The sequence below is a fragment of the Lithobates pipiens genome, unplaced genomic scaffold (genome assembly GCF_037356315.1).
Source record: "Lithobates pipiens isolate NorthernLeopardFrog02 unplaced genomic scaffold, aLitPip1_a1.2 Scaffold_25, whole genome shotgun sequence".
In the NCBI taxonomy this organism is placed as follows: Eukaryota; Metazoa; Chordata; class Amphibia; order Anura; family Ranidae; genus Lithobates; species Lithobates pipiens.
The window spans coordinates 173,009,545-173,024,134 of NW_027507787.1; the positions used below are offsets into that span (position 1 = coordinate 173,009,545).

The 14,590-nt window shown below is 43.2% G+C and overlaps 1 protein-coding gene across 1 annotated transcript in view; it reads left to right on the top strand.

The window, feature by feature from the left end:
• The window catches only part of LOC143930667 (alpha-2-macroglobulin-like protein 1), a 210,419-nt gene extending 197,770 nt beyond the window's left edge, over positions 1-12,649 (top strand). Inside the window, exons 33-36 of the mRNA XM_077455170.1 lie at positions 1,285-1,350; positions 6,478-6,580; positions 10,525-10,589; positions 12,562-12,649. Coding sequence (XP_077311296.1) covers positions 1,285-1,350; positions 6,478-6,580; positions 10,525-10,565 — 210 coding nt within the window. The 3' untranslated portion in view covers positions 10,566-10,589; positions 12,562-12,649. The remainder of the gene's footprint in view (positions 1-1,284; positions 1,351-6,477; positions 6,581-10,524; positions 10,590-12,561) is intronic.
• The last annotated feature ends 1,941 nt before the right edge of the window (positions 12,650-14,590 follow it).

A 14,590-nucleotide genomic window follows, 5' to 3' on the forward strand; every position in this document is an offset into this window, starting at 1 on the left:
GCTCAAGCTTGGCTTGCATATGCTGGACCCGGGAGCCCCCCCCCCCCCCCCCCCCCCCACACAGACCTCTCCTAGGGGGTTTACCAATGCGGGAAGGAGCCACGAGCGCAGTTGGGGAACCCCAGAAGATGGTGATCGGGGAGACACTGTGCAAAACAAACTGCATAGTGGAGGTAAGCATGACATGTTTGATGCTTAAAAAAAACAAAACAAAAAAACACAAGGGTTTACAACCCTTTTAAAGCTATTAAAAAAGGACTCCAGGATTTGCAGAATTCTTAAAAAAATCAGCTGTTTTATAAGTTGTGTCAACTGTACTTCCAGTGCACCAGCTCTGGACCTTCAGGTCTCTGATACAGCAGCTGCAGATTCCTTTGCAGCCATTCTGCCTGCCCCTATTCTCTTCCTATCAAATTATGGAAGGCTTTGTGTTATAAAGTATGTGAATGGACACCAGAAGGGAGAGATGGGCAGAGCAGCTGCTTTGTATAAAAGCACATCTCATGCCCTGTACATACAAGCGTCTGAAAAATCTTGGATGGTTTTTCCAACGGAATTCCGCTCAAGCTTGGCTTGCATACACACGGTCACACAAAAGTTTGCTGAAATTTCGACCGTCAAGAACGCAGTGACATACAACACTATGACGAGCCGAGAAAATTAAGTTCACTGCTTCCGAGCATGCGCAGGAATTTTGCACGTCGGAATTTCCGATCGGAACTTTTTCCAACTGAAAAATTAGGAACCTGCTCTCAATCTTTTGATGCCCGAAATTCCGCCAGCAAAAGTCCGATGGAGCATACACACGATCGCATTTTCTGACCAAAAGCTCTCCTCGGACGTTTGCTGGCGGAATTTCCGATCGTGTGTACATGGCATTAGCTGTCAAAGTGCTGGGAGTCCAGCGATAACCGTACTTTTGACACTCAGTAAAAAAATAAATAGTAAATAAAAAATCAAATGCAGATCCACAGGTAGCATACACCTCCTCAGACTTAAACCTTTTAAAAGTCAGTTGCAGTTCATGGAGTTCTGCTTTAAGGGTTACCTAAATTTAGAGAAAAAAATGAAAACCATTATACACTTGGATAACACTTTTGATAAAGCAATACACAATTTTAAACCAGACATTTTTTAATAAGTCACAAAGTTTTTACTGTACTCATCAACTAATAATATTTTACATGTTTTGTCTGAGTTTTAGTTTGAGGAGCAGATGCTACCACTGTATAGTACACATTAGTGTGCTTCTAACATTTGTTTGTCTATTCAATTTTTCTTCAGATGACAAAGGACTTGGTGAAGAAAACTGAAAAAGAAGGAGACATTGTAAATATTTATATTTCAGAGGTATGATGATAAGAAACTATGAACAAGGTTAAACAAAATGGCTCATGCACACCAAGCTTAAAAAATGCCACTTATACAATTGTTGTTTCAGCTTGTAAATCGTCTCTTGATTGGATAGATTGACAGCAGCACAGCTATTGGCTCCCACTGCTGTCAATAAAATCCAATGATGTGGGCGCTGGGGGCGGGGACAAGTCCGGCATTCTGTGTCTATGGACGCAAATGCTGGACCCGGGAGCCCCCCCCCCCCCCCCACACGGACCTCTCCTAGGGGGTTTACCAATGCGGGAAGGAGCCACGAGCGCAGTTGGGGAACCCCAGAAGATGGTGATCGGGGAGACACTGTGCAAAACAAACTGCATAGTGGAGGTAAGCATGACATGTTTGATGCTTAAAAAAAACAAAAAAAAAAAACACAAGGGTTTACAACCCTTTTAATGCATTCTACTGGCCAGAATAAAATAATAAGTAGAATGCATTTACACTCAAGCGCTTTACGTGTATAAGCGTGCATATAGCATATGCAATACATGGCTTTTTAGCACATTTTTGTATGCTGTATTTTCCTACCAGCAGTTCTGGCATTCCGAGACACTTGTTCAGATGACCTGTGTGCGTGAGGCCAAAAAGTATAAAAAGGCAAAAGAACTAATGGCTTTACTTTTCATAGTGTAAAGAACAGTAGCTTCCCAGATAGCAAACAATTGAGCTGCAAGTTTGAAAATGACTTGCTAAGCTATTGTTAGCCCCTGTACACACGGTCGGACATTCTGCCAACCAAATCCGTCGGATTTTGCCTGTCGGATCTTGTCCGAAACTGTTGCATACACACGGTCGGACTAAGTTGTCGAAAAATCCGATCATTCAGAACGTGATGACGTAATTTCGTTACGATGGGACTAGTAGCCAATAGCTTTGATGTAGGAATTTGATCTGAGCACGCTTGGCACTTGGTCCGATCAAAATTCTCTACACATGATCGGAGTATGTCCGATCAAACCAGTGGGTCGAAAAATATTTCCAACATGTTGGAAAATTGGGTCCGACGGAGATTCGGACGGAATCAGTCCGATGCATACCACACACAGTCGGATTATCCGACGATAAGGTCCGATAAGACGCATTCCGACGGATTCTCCGACCGTGTGTACAAGGCTTTAGACTTGCCAGACTTCACAAGTTTGTTGCACAATTGCAGCAAGTCTACATTGCATGACTACAGATCAACTTTCTTTGCAAACATTCTGCAAGTCTACTGGAAGATCTTGTTCAGTTATGTTGTGCTATAGTCATCCCACCACAGGGGGCACTGTGGCTGAATTTTCATGTTGTAGACTTGCAGAGCTCTTGCTGTAGACTCACCATTGAAACTTTGCTCTTGCTAGAGACTTACCACAGAAATTTGCTACAAATTGGAAAAGTGTCTACCAAAACTTGTGCTTCAAGTGCTCTGTAAGTGTACAACTTGCCAGTGAAAATGTGTTAACAGACTTACAACTCAACACTGCCAATTTGTGGCAAGATGTCCTTGCTATCTGGGTTATAGATACCAACCAATCAGAAGTGAAATTCAGTAGATTATAAAGGCAAATCAATGAAAGTTAATTTCGGATTAGTCATCTGTTGCACATCTGCCCTTGGCGAGGGGTAATATAGGCAGCTGGATCTTTCATAGGCTTTCCACCCCTTTGTCTTCTGCTCACAGAAGCTGTACTATAGCTTCCTACAATTAAAATAACTCTATGAATGAAGGAGGAGGTGGACCTTTTACTATTTCTGTCCTCCATTCCTCGAGCGCTTTTATTTCCTGGAAACAATAGTATGGTCTCTATTAATGGAGGAGGGGGGAAAGACAGTACAAATTTGGCACTTTTGAACAAGTGCCTGTGACAAGTCCAGATGCTTGTATTAACCCTCGCAGGACTGGAAGATCACAATTGCAGGGTATATGGGGGCAGAGGACTGGAGATTTCAGTGCACATGGCTGCCACCAGCACCAGGGATACTTCTCGTTCAATGCAAGTACTGTCCCTGATGCTGACATAAAAAATAATATTTTGATAAACTTCAAGCACAGAGCATATACCAAAAACAAACATTTATGTAGCACTACCCTCTATAGTTTCAGATGTCAGGAGTCCACACTGATGCACAGCCAGTCACTCAGCATTTCCTTCTTGCATCCAGACATAGAAATCAGTCCTTTGGCTTATTTTTGTTGTTAGGGCGTGATATCTTGGATGGGGTTAGGGATTATGGGATGCCCAAGCTGAAAAATGTCCAACAAACAAAACCAGAGATAAAGTCCACCCTATTTACAGATTTTACTTCTTCCTTCCTCCTGCACAAAATTGGTTCCTTTGTACAGCTCCTGCTGAGTTCACTCCTTAGAGAACTAACAGTCTCTCATTAGCCCAGTGTGTTCACCCACACAATGATACACAAGTTACATAGTAAGGTTAAATAAAGACACCAGTCCATCCAGTTCAACCTGAGTGAGTGTCTACAATTGTCCCTATCCCTGTACATTGCACACTCACATTGGTCCCTACCCTCAAGGAGCCCACAATGCAAGGTCCCCATTCATATACTAGGGCCAATTTTGGACAGCCAATTAACCTACCTGCATGTCTTTGAAGTGTGGGAGGAAACCAGAGTACCCGGAGGAAACCCATGCAGGCACAGGGAGAACATGCAAACTCCAGGCAGGTAGTGTCATGGTTGGTATTCGAACCAGCGACCCTTTTTACTGCTAGGCAAGAGTGCCAACCACTACACCACTCTGAAGTGTCTTGTGCATCCCCATGCAGGCAGTCCCATCACTGTCACATTGCTGAGAACTGGAATGCAGCGGCTGCACAGACACAGCCGCTGTTCCCAATGTGATATCTGTGTGGATGCGCGGCCCTGAATGCACCCAGGGTTAACACCTGTACATCCCCATTTGGGTAAACAGCCATCACACAGGGCACAGATTCAATCACCTTGGGTGAATGTGGTCTAAATCTGCTAGTCCATCTAAGGGCCGGTTCACACAGCGAGGCGCGGCGAGGCGTCTCCGACTTGCCTCGCCGCGACCTGCGGGGATCTCAGCGGCGACTTGCAGAGGACTTCTGTATAGAAGTCAATGCAAGTCGCCCCCGAAGTCGCCCAGAAGTAGTACAGGAACCTTTTTTCTGAGTCGGAGCGACTCGAGTCGCTCCTCTCAGAACGGTTCCATAGTACTGAACGGGGGCGACTTGCGGGAGCGAGGCGAGGCGAGCCGTGTCGCCTCGCATCGCATCGCTGTGTGAACCGGCCCTAACACTACCTTTCCCCAAGATTAGCAATGCTGCCGTCCAAAGCTTCACTAACACCAAAAACTGCACATACCTGTGCTTTTTTGACTGCAAGTTTACGTGCATTTGAAGCGCACTTGAATGCGTTTTGAGCTGTGTTTAGCAGTTGTGCATTTTTCTATATGTTTTTGGGTTTGGCTTTGTTTACTTAAAGGAGCGCGTTCCCTGCATTTGCGGTGCAGAAAAATGCAGCATGCTCTTATTTTTTTAGCTGTACTGAACTGCACTGCAATGATGTGAACTGCGCCCATAGGATTACCTTGATTTTTATGCTTTAAGCTTTAAATAAACCTAAAATAACAGTAATGCCCCGTACACACGAGAGGGATTAAGTCTGACAGACCTCCAAAGGAGTTCCGCCGGAGTTCCGACGGACTTTTCGACCGAACGGACTTGACCACACACCATCACACCAAACTCCGACGGAGTCGAACGTGATGACGTACGACTGGATTCGACGTAGGAAGTTCCTAGACAGTAGCCAATAGCTTCCCTAGCGTCGGTTTTAGTCCGTCGGAGTAGCACACACACGAGCGGATTTTTCAAAGGGGACCGGGTCCGGCGGAGTTCCGTCGGGAAAATTTAAAGCATGCTTCATTTCTAAAGTCCGTCAGACTTTAGCTTCGCTAAAGTCCGTTGCAGCCCACACACGATCGGATAGTCCGCCGGACTCAGTCCGTCGGAGTTTGGATGTCGAAAAGTCCGCTCGTGTGTACGGGGCTTTAGGGTCCTTTCACACTGAACGCAGTTGGAGCCTGCTGCATTTTTCCATACCGCAAATGCAGAGAACGTGCTCCTTTAAGCCAAGAAAGCCAAACCCAAAAATGTATAGAAAAATGCAAACTGCTACATACAGCACAAAACGCATTCAAGTTTCAAATGCACGTAAACTTGCAGTCAAAAAGGCACAGGTATGTGCAGTTTCTGGTGTGAATGGGCGATAAAACTCCCAAATTAGTTTCCTCTTGCCTCCTCTTTTTTACTTTCTGGTTTGTCAACTTGTTTCTTCTTTAACATGATTTTCATATGATATCTTCTGTTCTCTTTATGAATCAATCCAGACTTATTGGTCTGTTGTACTCTTCTCCTTTATTCCTTTAGTTACACCCTTTCATCCAGTCTTTCCTTGACTTCTGTTTTCTCCTTAGGCCGCGTACACACGCGCGGACTGTTGGCCCAACTTTGTCCGTCCAACAGTTTGAGCGAACAGTCCGCTCAAACTTAGCATGGACGGACATGGCCACACACGACGGACGAACAGTTTGCTGAAACCGTGCGCGATGACGTGAACGGCACGTACGACGGGACGAAAAATACGACGTCCTATACACTGCAATGCAACCTTCCGACGTGGAAATCCTTTCTGAGCATGCGCGAGACTTAGTTGGCCGAACAAGCCTACACACGAGCGAACAGTCCGCTGAAACCTTGTTTCAGCGGACAGTTTTTCGGAATTTCCGTAAGACCTTGTTCGGCCAACTGTCCGCTGAAACTGTCCGCTGAAGCCCCACACACGAGCGGACTGTCCGCCCAAACACTGTTCAGCGGACAAGGTTGGGCGAACAGTCCGCGCGTGTGTACGCGGCCTTACTTTTTAAGATCTTGCCTTTACTTCTAATGCCATTATTTGCCTTCATACAATTGTCACTCTTTAGCTCTTTGCTCAGATCACCTATCATTCTCTGCAGAGTTTTACTCCTCTTATCTTCCTTTTTCATTTTAGTTTCTGTTTTTGAAAATTGGTTCATTATTTTAAGTTACAACCAGTGTTTCCCATTGTTTTCCACAGTTGTGTAGAGCATACGAGAGCTTTTCCTTTTCAGCTGACGAAGAATTTACGGTACAAAATCAAAGACCTAAAATGATCAAGGTCATTGACTACTATGATATAGGTATGCTAAAGTTACTAAAACATTTACACTTTAAAAAAAATCATAAGGTCTGTAAGAGATGTGTTCCATGTATTCCCTTTTTCCTTCTCATTGTGTGTTTTTTCCACAGAGATGTATATGAAACCAATGATTTCAAAGCATTATCACAGCCATGTACACAAAAGGAATTCTCAGCAGACTAAGCCCACGTACACACAGTCGGAGATTTCCGCAACCAAATCCGTCGGATTTTGCCCGTTGGATTTTGTCCGTCGGATCTTGTCCGAAACTGTTGCATACACATGGTCGGGCCAAGTTAGCGAAAAATCCGATCTTTCAGAACGTGATGACGTAATTTCGTTACGATGGGACTACGTTCAGGCTAGTAGCCAATATCTTTGATGTAGGAATTTGATCTGAGCATGCGTGGCACTTGGTCCGATCAAAATTCTCTACACATGATCGGAATATGTCCGACCGGCCCAGTTGGTCGGGAAATATTTCCAACATGTTGGAAAATTGGGTCCGACGGAGATTCGGACGGAATCAATCCGATGCATACCACACACAGTCGAATTATCTGGCGACACGGACTGATAAGACGCATTCCGACGGATTCTCCAACCGTGTGTACGCGGCATAAAAGGAAATCGGGATATTCCATACTCTCCGGCTTCCATGTGTCATTGTCATGTGCCTGGCTGATATAGTGTAAAGAAAGCAGTATTTTACAAATTGTTAGGAATGTTGCTTTGCCCTATCTTGCCATTATATACATTATTATAACAATAACATTTTAATTGGTTTCCCATTTAGAGAAATTATTTCCTAACAGAAATTTTATTTTTAGTATGCAAGCTATTATTGCAAAATAAAGTGGAACTTTAGCCATAACAACTTGATAAAAAGTGACATTCATCAGAAAGGAACATACATTCCACATTATTATTTATGCTACCACAATTTTTGTGTTCTGTAAATTGTCTCCAGCATTGCTTCTGTTTTGTCTTGCTGGAGTTTGCCATTTTGCTAAAGCCCAGAGCTCCTGAGCAGCAGTAAATCTTTAGGCTGTCAGCCGATCGGACTCTACATTTTCGGCACAGTGCCTAAAAATGAAGCACAGCTAAACATGTGCAGAGCAGGGTGAGACGGTGTATTAGTGGACTTAAACCACCTGCCGACCGCTGCACACAGATGTTGGCAAAATGGCACAGGCAGGCACATGGGTGTACAGGTATGTCCCTTTAAATTTGCCGCCTTTCGCACGCTTCCGCTGCACGCCGTGGGAGCATGCCTGTGGGTCCTGGGAACTCGATGTTCTCTGGCGGCTGGCGATTGTGGTGTGGAGAGGTAGAACAGGGAAGTGTCTATGTAAACAAGGAATTTCCCAGTTCTGCCTAGTGTAATGATCGGGCGCAGTGATCGCTGTCATGTCCGAGGTAGCCCCTCCCCCCCATAGTTAGAATCACTCCCTAGGACACACCTAACCCCTTCATCGCCCCCTAGTGGTTAACCCCTTCCCTGCCAGTGTAATTTACACAGTAATCAGTGCATTTTTATTGCAATGATCGCTGTATAAATGACAATGGTCCCATAGTGTCAAAAGTGTCCAATGTGTCGCAGTCACGATAAAAATTGCAGATTGCCGACATTACTAATAAATAAATAAAACGCAGAGGTGATCAAATATCACCAAAAGAAAGCTCTATTTGTGGGAAAAAAGGATGGCAATTTTGTTTGGGTACAGTGATTCTAATCCTCCCCTGACCTATCCAAAACTAGCTATGCATACTGTATATAGTAAATAAATACTTGCATAGTAAAATAAATTAGGATTATTTTTTTTCCTTTATGTCTACATTAACCACTTCTGCTCTCATACCTGTATACCCAGTATGGGCCAGAGCAAATGTTACATTTCCACAATGGGCCAGTTTACATGGTGATAACTTAGGATAACAAATAATACATAGTATGTAATTCATTAAAAAAAACGTTTAAGGTTTTTTTCTTCAATTGTCATAAGGTGAAACATTTGATCCACATATGAATGAAATTGCAAATACAATGAAAAAATATTCATTCATTGTACTTACTCAAAGACATTTGCAGACAATCTGCAAATGTCATTTTATACTGCAGCAGCTGCATTTGCTGTGTACTGCAAAGCATTTATCAGCTGTCATTTTGGCAGCCAGTAATAATGGCGGGGGAGTGTCAGCAGAAGCAGAGGAGATGGACATAATAGATGCATTCTAAAAACGTTGAAGTTTGGTTAGGACACATCTCTTTTGTTCAAAACCCTCAAGTACGTAAAATGCTCCAGTATGACAGTCTAAACAAGTACCAAATCTAGTTACTATGGAATGCACAAGACTCATAAATTAAACAAAATACTTCCTTTCTTTTCAAAACTGATCAAAATCCTCAGTTTTTTGTGTCTTGCGTGCCGTCCTTCCCAGACACTGTAGCTCACAAGGTGAGGCTGGGTTCACACATTGCGAATTGGATGCAGATTCACCACATCCGATGCACAATAGCAGGAGATCTTGACCGACTCTCTATGGAGCCGGTTCACATATCTCCGCTGTGGCTCTGGTCCGAATTTGCACAGGAGCCCTGTGCGTCTTTTGGTCCATTTCAAGTCTGAATTCCGCCCAAAATGTGGGCTTAAATCAGACCTGAATCAGTGAACGGGGATGCATAGGACCCTTGCTGGGAGGCACATCGGTATTAGATGTAAACCCAGCCTAAGGCTACTTTCACACTGGGGCGTTGCGTGTGCTGGCGTTAAAGCGGCGCTATATTTAGCTGTGCTTAACCTTTGTTTTAGCTGCGCTTTGCGGCCGCTAGCGAGGCAGTTTTAACCCCCTGCTAGCAGCCGAAAAGGGTTAAAACAGCCCACAAAGCGCCGCTAAAGCGGCACTTTGCAGGCAGATTTGTAGCACTGCCCCATTGTTCTCAATGGGAAGGGGCGCTTTAGGAGCGGTAAATACACCGCCCTGCAAGCGCACTGCTCCAGTGTGAAAGCCCTCGGGGCTTTCACACTGGAGACACAGCAGCGGCTGTTTCAGGGCGCTTTGCAGGCACTATTTTTAGCACTTTAGCACCTGCAAAGCGCCTCAGTGCGAAAGCAGCCTAAGGGTTTCAGCAAAATAAATCGATACAGAAAGCACGCCAGAAAGCAGTGGGTAGGACTATGTGTGTCTGGGTGCTGTATATCAAGCTACAGGATTGTGAATTAGCAATGACAATGCTGATAACTAAGTCTCCTGCAAAGTTTTTGTTGTCCCAATTTAGTGCAAGCAGTCACAGCTGACATGAGATGAGAGTGGCAACTCTTCTCTGACTTCAGGAGCAATGCAGTATTGTTGCCACATCATCACATGAAGCTGCTTTAGGTGGCAGGATCAATACATACTGTATTTGTAAGACTTTGCCGGGCTTTGTTCAGCAATTAATATTGACCAATCAGGCTTTTGTTATAGAAACTGTTGATGCCAGAGAAACATTTTATGTTTAAGGACCTATGTCGATGTTATTTGGGCTTGAGTCAATGGCATCAGTTTGAGAAGTTCCTGAGGCTATTTAGAATACATTGACAGGTGCTTTTGAGCTGCAGATGACCTGCTTCAACTTGGTTTTGCATTCCAATAGATTTGTATGGGAATGCAAAACCCACCTAAAGGTAGTCAAAAGCCTATTGACTGAGGCCTTGAACCTTTTCACATTCTTTCAAGGGAATCTATCAGGACAGCTGTCATAGCAATATGAGCATTTGTCTGCATGTACAGAGGGTTGTGTGTTCTGCCTCAGGTATAACGCTAACTCCAGAAGATGGAGCAATGTCTACCATTGGATGACTGCCTTGGCTGTGACAGTTGACAGCTGCTTCTACATGTTCCCTTTAATTTCAAGGGAAATATTTAAAAAAAATCCTAAACCTTTCTTTTCTTCTTTGGCAGGAGAGAACGCTGTTACAATGTATGATGTGCCCAATTACTGAACAAAGTGGATATAATTAAAGATGGTAATTAATTACTCTTGTAGTCTTAGCCATTCGTATTTTGAAAAGGGGGGGGGGGGTGCAAGTTTCTGCTCAGATATGAATACTTTTTTAGTTGGATTTGGAGAGAAGGGTCAAGATGCTACCCTATACCTGCAGTAGGACAGGACAAGATTTTATAGAACCCAAGGTCAAAGTGTGCCCCTCCACCTCATGGTCTGAGTTAGTTCAGCATCATACATTGCAGGTCCTACCTTTTTGTGCCACTCTCCAGTGGGTGGGACCGCTCACCCTGCACATCGTAGGTACCTCTTCCTGTGTATATGCTCACTAATGCCTGGGACTAGGCAGAGCCACCGTCATGTGAAGATCAAAATTAAGGTGGAAAGTCAACTTAGAAGTGAGCTCTACACCAGCCTTTCTCAACCTTTTCAATACAGAGGAACCCTTCAAGTAGTCCTCCGGTCTCGGTGAACCCCTGCTAAAAATTAGAAATCTACAACTCCTGATACATTAGTGTGATGGTCAGTGGGAAGAATGGTCCTTACACTTGTGGTCATTGAGAAGAATTACCTCCTTACAGATAGCTAAAAAGATCAATGGTGTCAGTGGGAACTTATCTGAGAGGCAAAAATTGCCCAATGCTGAAGGAACCCCTAGCAACCTTTGGAGGAATCCTGATTGAGAATCATTGCTCTACACCTTGTGCAGCTGTGTAACAACATGTAGATTCTTTCTGTAAAACACTCCATCCCATATTGCTGCACATCTTGTCTTCCAGAATGTAGCACTTAGAGGGGTCACCGCTGAGCTTGTGTCTCACTCCACCAGTCCAGCTTTTCTCTGCCACCTCCCTTCCAGTGACAGAATAGGGTCCTGCCATGCATTAAACGCAGACCTCATTTGTGCACAGTGCACTTAATTAACTCCTTCAACTCTCCCGTACCATACGGCTAGGTCCATGGGGTCTCAGTACCCAGGGTTTTGTCCTGATTGCTTTTGGGGAGCCAACCACAAGGGAGGGAGCCAAAGAACCGCTGCCTTTCCTCACTACTGGAGGACCTGACACCCATGCCAAATAGCACTCTCTGCTGTCTGGCTGCCCATTCCCACCAGTTTATTGTTACCCGTAGCAACTACACATTTCCTGTCAACTCCTCTGCTGAGTTTAACCCTTCATGATAGCCTTTCATTCCTTTCTCTTCACCCCCTTATGTGCTTACAGACTCTGTTCTTCCAGATACTCTATGTAACTCCATGCACCATTTTGAATAACTTCAGACCAGGCATGAAACAGTTGAGACAGTATACAGTGCAATAACAGTTCCTTTCTAACTAGCTAGACCCATGCTGCTGGTGCATGCATTTTCCCAAGTTGAGAGTCTATTATGTGGAGGAGTCCTGGCTGAGGTAGACTTTCTTAGAGTGTGCTCCAAATGAAGCTGGTGATATCATCTTAAGGCTTGGTCTCTCGATTCCTTCCCATACAGGCCATGGCCAATGGCTGAGCCGAGCCATCCCCCTATTTGACAGCACAGGGTGGAGGGCGAGCTCAGAAAAGCCCGGGAAAATTACTTGTTTAACCCCTTCCCACCTGCGGAGCCTGGAGAAATAACTACAGTAACTCGACACAACCAACCTGTAAGCACATGCTTACACTCCTCCTGCTGAAGGGTGGCTGCCTCCCGACTTGGTCCTTCGCAGTAGATGTATGGGGGCCTGTAAAAACAGGTCTGCTGCTTGTGGACAATTTGGATAACTGATGTTAGATGTGAGGAAGATTGATTAGATATCTTCTTATGTTCGAAAACATGTTTGTAGACTCTAAGCAAAGACAACATGGGGGCAGTATAACTTTATTATATAATCTATGATGTAATTACTGCCTTTGTCACAGCAAAGTTTATATGCAATTCTGCAATACACAAGGATATTCATACAACACCAATTCAATTTATTCACACGTACTATCTTTCTCTCTCTGAAAAATGTCCAGCAATGCCCATATACCAGAGAAGAGATTTCTACGTCTACTGCCGAGTGAAGCCAGCACAGTATACTGAGAAAACTTCAGAAAAAGAAAATGAGAAAGAAAGCAGGCATTCTTATGGATACTATTGAAGCAAAGATCTCAAAAAATGATATGGCATATATTGTATATACGTGTCTTAAAGTGAACTCAGTTCAAGTATATTTAAAGTCAAAACTTTTTTTATTTTGAATAAAAGTAGTGCAGGATTAAAACTGCTGTTTGTTTTTTTGCCATCTGTGTTTCATTTGGGAGATTTCACTTCCTGTCCTGTAGACAACAGGAAATGAGATGATATCTTTCCAATGTCACACGAAGAAGTGTCCCTATGGGAAGATTTCCCCATTTATTGCTGTTCTGGGGGCAAATTTTGTAATTACAGTGCCTTGGAAAAGTATCCATACCCCTTGAAATATTCCACAATTTGTCATGTTGCAACCAAAACGTAAATGTGTTTTATTAGGATTTTATGTGATAGACCAACACAAAGTGGCACATAATTGTGAAGTGGATGGAAAATAATGTTTTTCAAAACTTTTTACAAATATATATGTGAAAAGTGTGGCGTGTATTTGTATTCAGCCCCCCTAAGTCAATACTTTGTAGAACCACCTTTCCCTGCAATTACAGCTGCAAGAATTTTTGGAGATGTCTCTACCAGCTTTGCACATCTAGAGAGTGACATTTTTTCCCATTCTTCTTTGCAAAATAGTGCAAGCTCTGTCAGATTGAATGAAGAGTGTTTGTGGAAATCAATTTTCAAGTCTTGCCACAGATTCTCAATTGGATTTAGGTCTGGACTTTGACTGGGCCATTCAAACACATGGCCATGATGCTGACACCACCATGTTTCACTGTGGGTATGGTGTTTTTGGGGTGAAGTTTTCCACCATACATAGCGTTTTGATTTCAGGCCAAAAACTTAAATTTTGATCTCATCTGACCAGAGCACCTTCTTCCACATGTCTGCTGTGTCTCCTACATGACTTCTTGCAAACAGGACTTCTTATGGCTTTCTTTCAACAATAATAAATAAAAAAAGTGATCAGCGCAAACTATATACCAAATATTACTACAAAGATGGAAAATCCTTGTTTGATATGTATTCTACTTCATTGATAAAGTGCAATAAATCAATAATTTTATCAATACTATTGGTGAATCCTAATGCAAATTGCTGCTGTGCATGCGATTATTTAGCTGCTGTGCAAAATGCTACTGTGCAAACTACGCAAATTATTTTCAAAAAATGCACAACACATTACCATAAATTCATAAAGTGAATAAAATAGCTGCTATTTTATTCACTTTATGAATTTATGGTAATGTGTTGTGCATTTTTTGAAAATAATTTATGTAGTTTGCACAGTAGCAATTTTGCACAGCAGCTAAATAATTGCATGCACAGCAGCAATTTGCATTAGGATTCACCAATAGTATTGATATAATTATTGATTTATTGCACTTTATGAAGTAGAATACATATCAAACAAGGATTTTCCATCTTTGTAGTAATATTTGGTATATAGTTTGCGCTGATCACCTTTTTTTATGTATTGTTGTTGAAGTGCATGGTATACACTTTAGGTCTAGCAGCAATCTAACCGACATACCACATTCAGATATTTTTCACTTTGATAGCGCGAGGGAATCCCATTTTTCTATATTTCTTTCAACAATGGCTTTTTTCTTGTCACTCTTCCATAAAGTTCAGATTTGCAGTTTTTGCTGTGTCACTGATTAATGTTCTCTTTGCCCGGCCTGTCAGTTTAGGTGGGCGGCCATGTATTGGAAGGTTTGCAGCTGTGCCATACTCTTTCTATTTTAGAATGATGGATTGAACAGTGCTCCATGAGATGTTCATAGAGGGGAATGTCCTGTGGTGATGGTAAATATCCTTTAATAAGAGCTGCTGAATCCACTGTGACACCTACCTAGGTAGGGTCAGAGTGTGAAGAGATAATATGGAAAGTGGTGGTTGTGGCGCTGTTCTGAG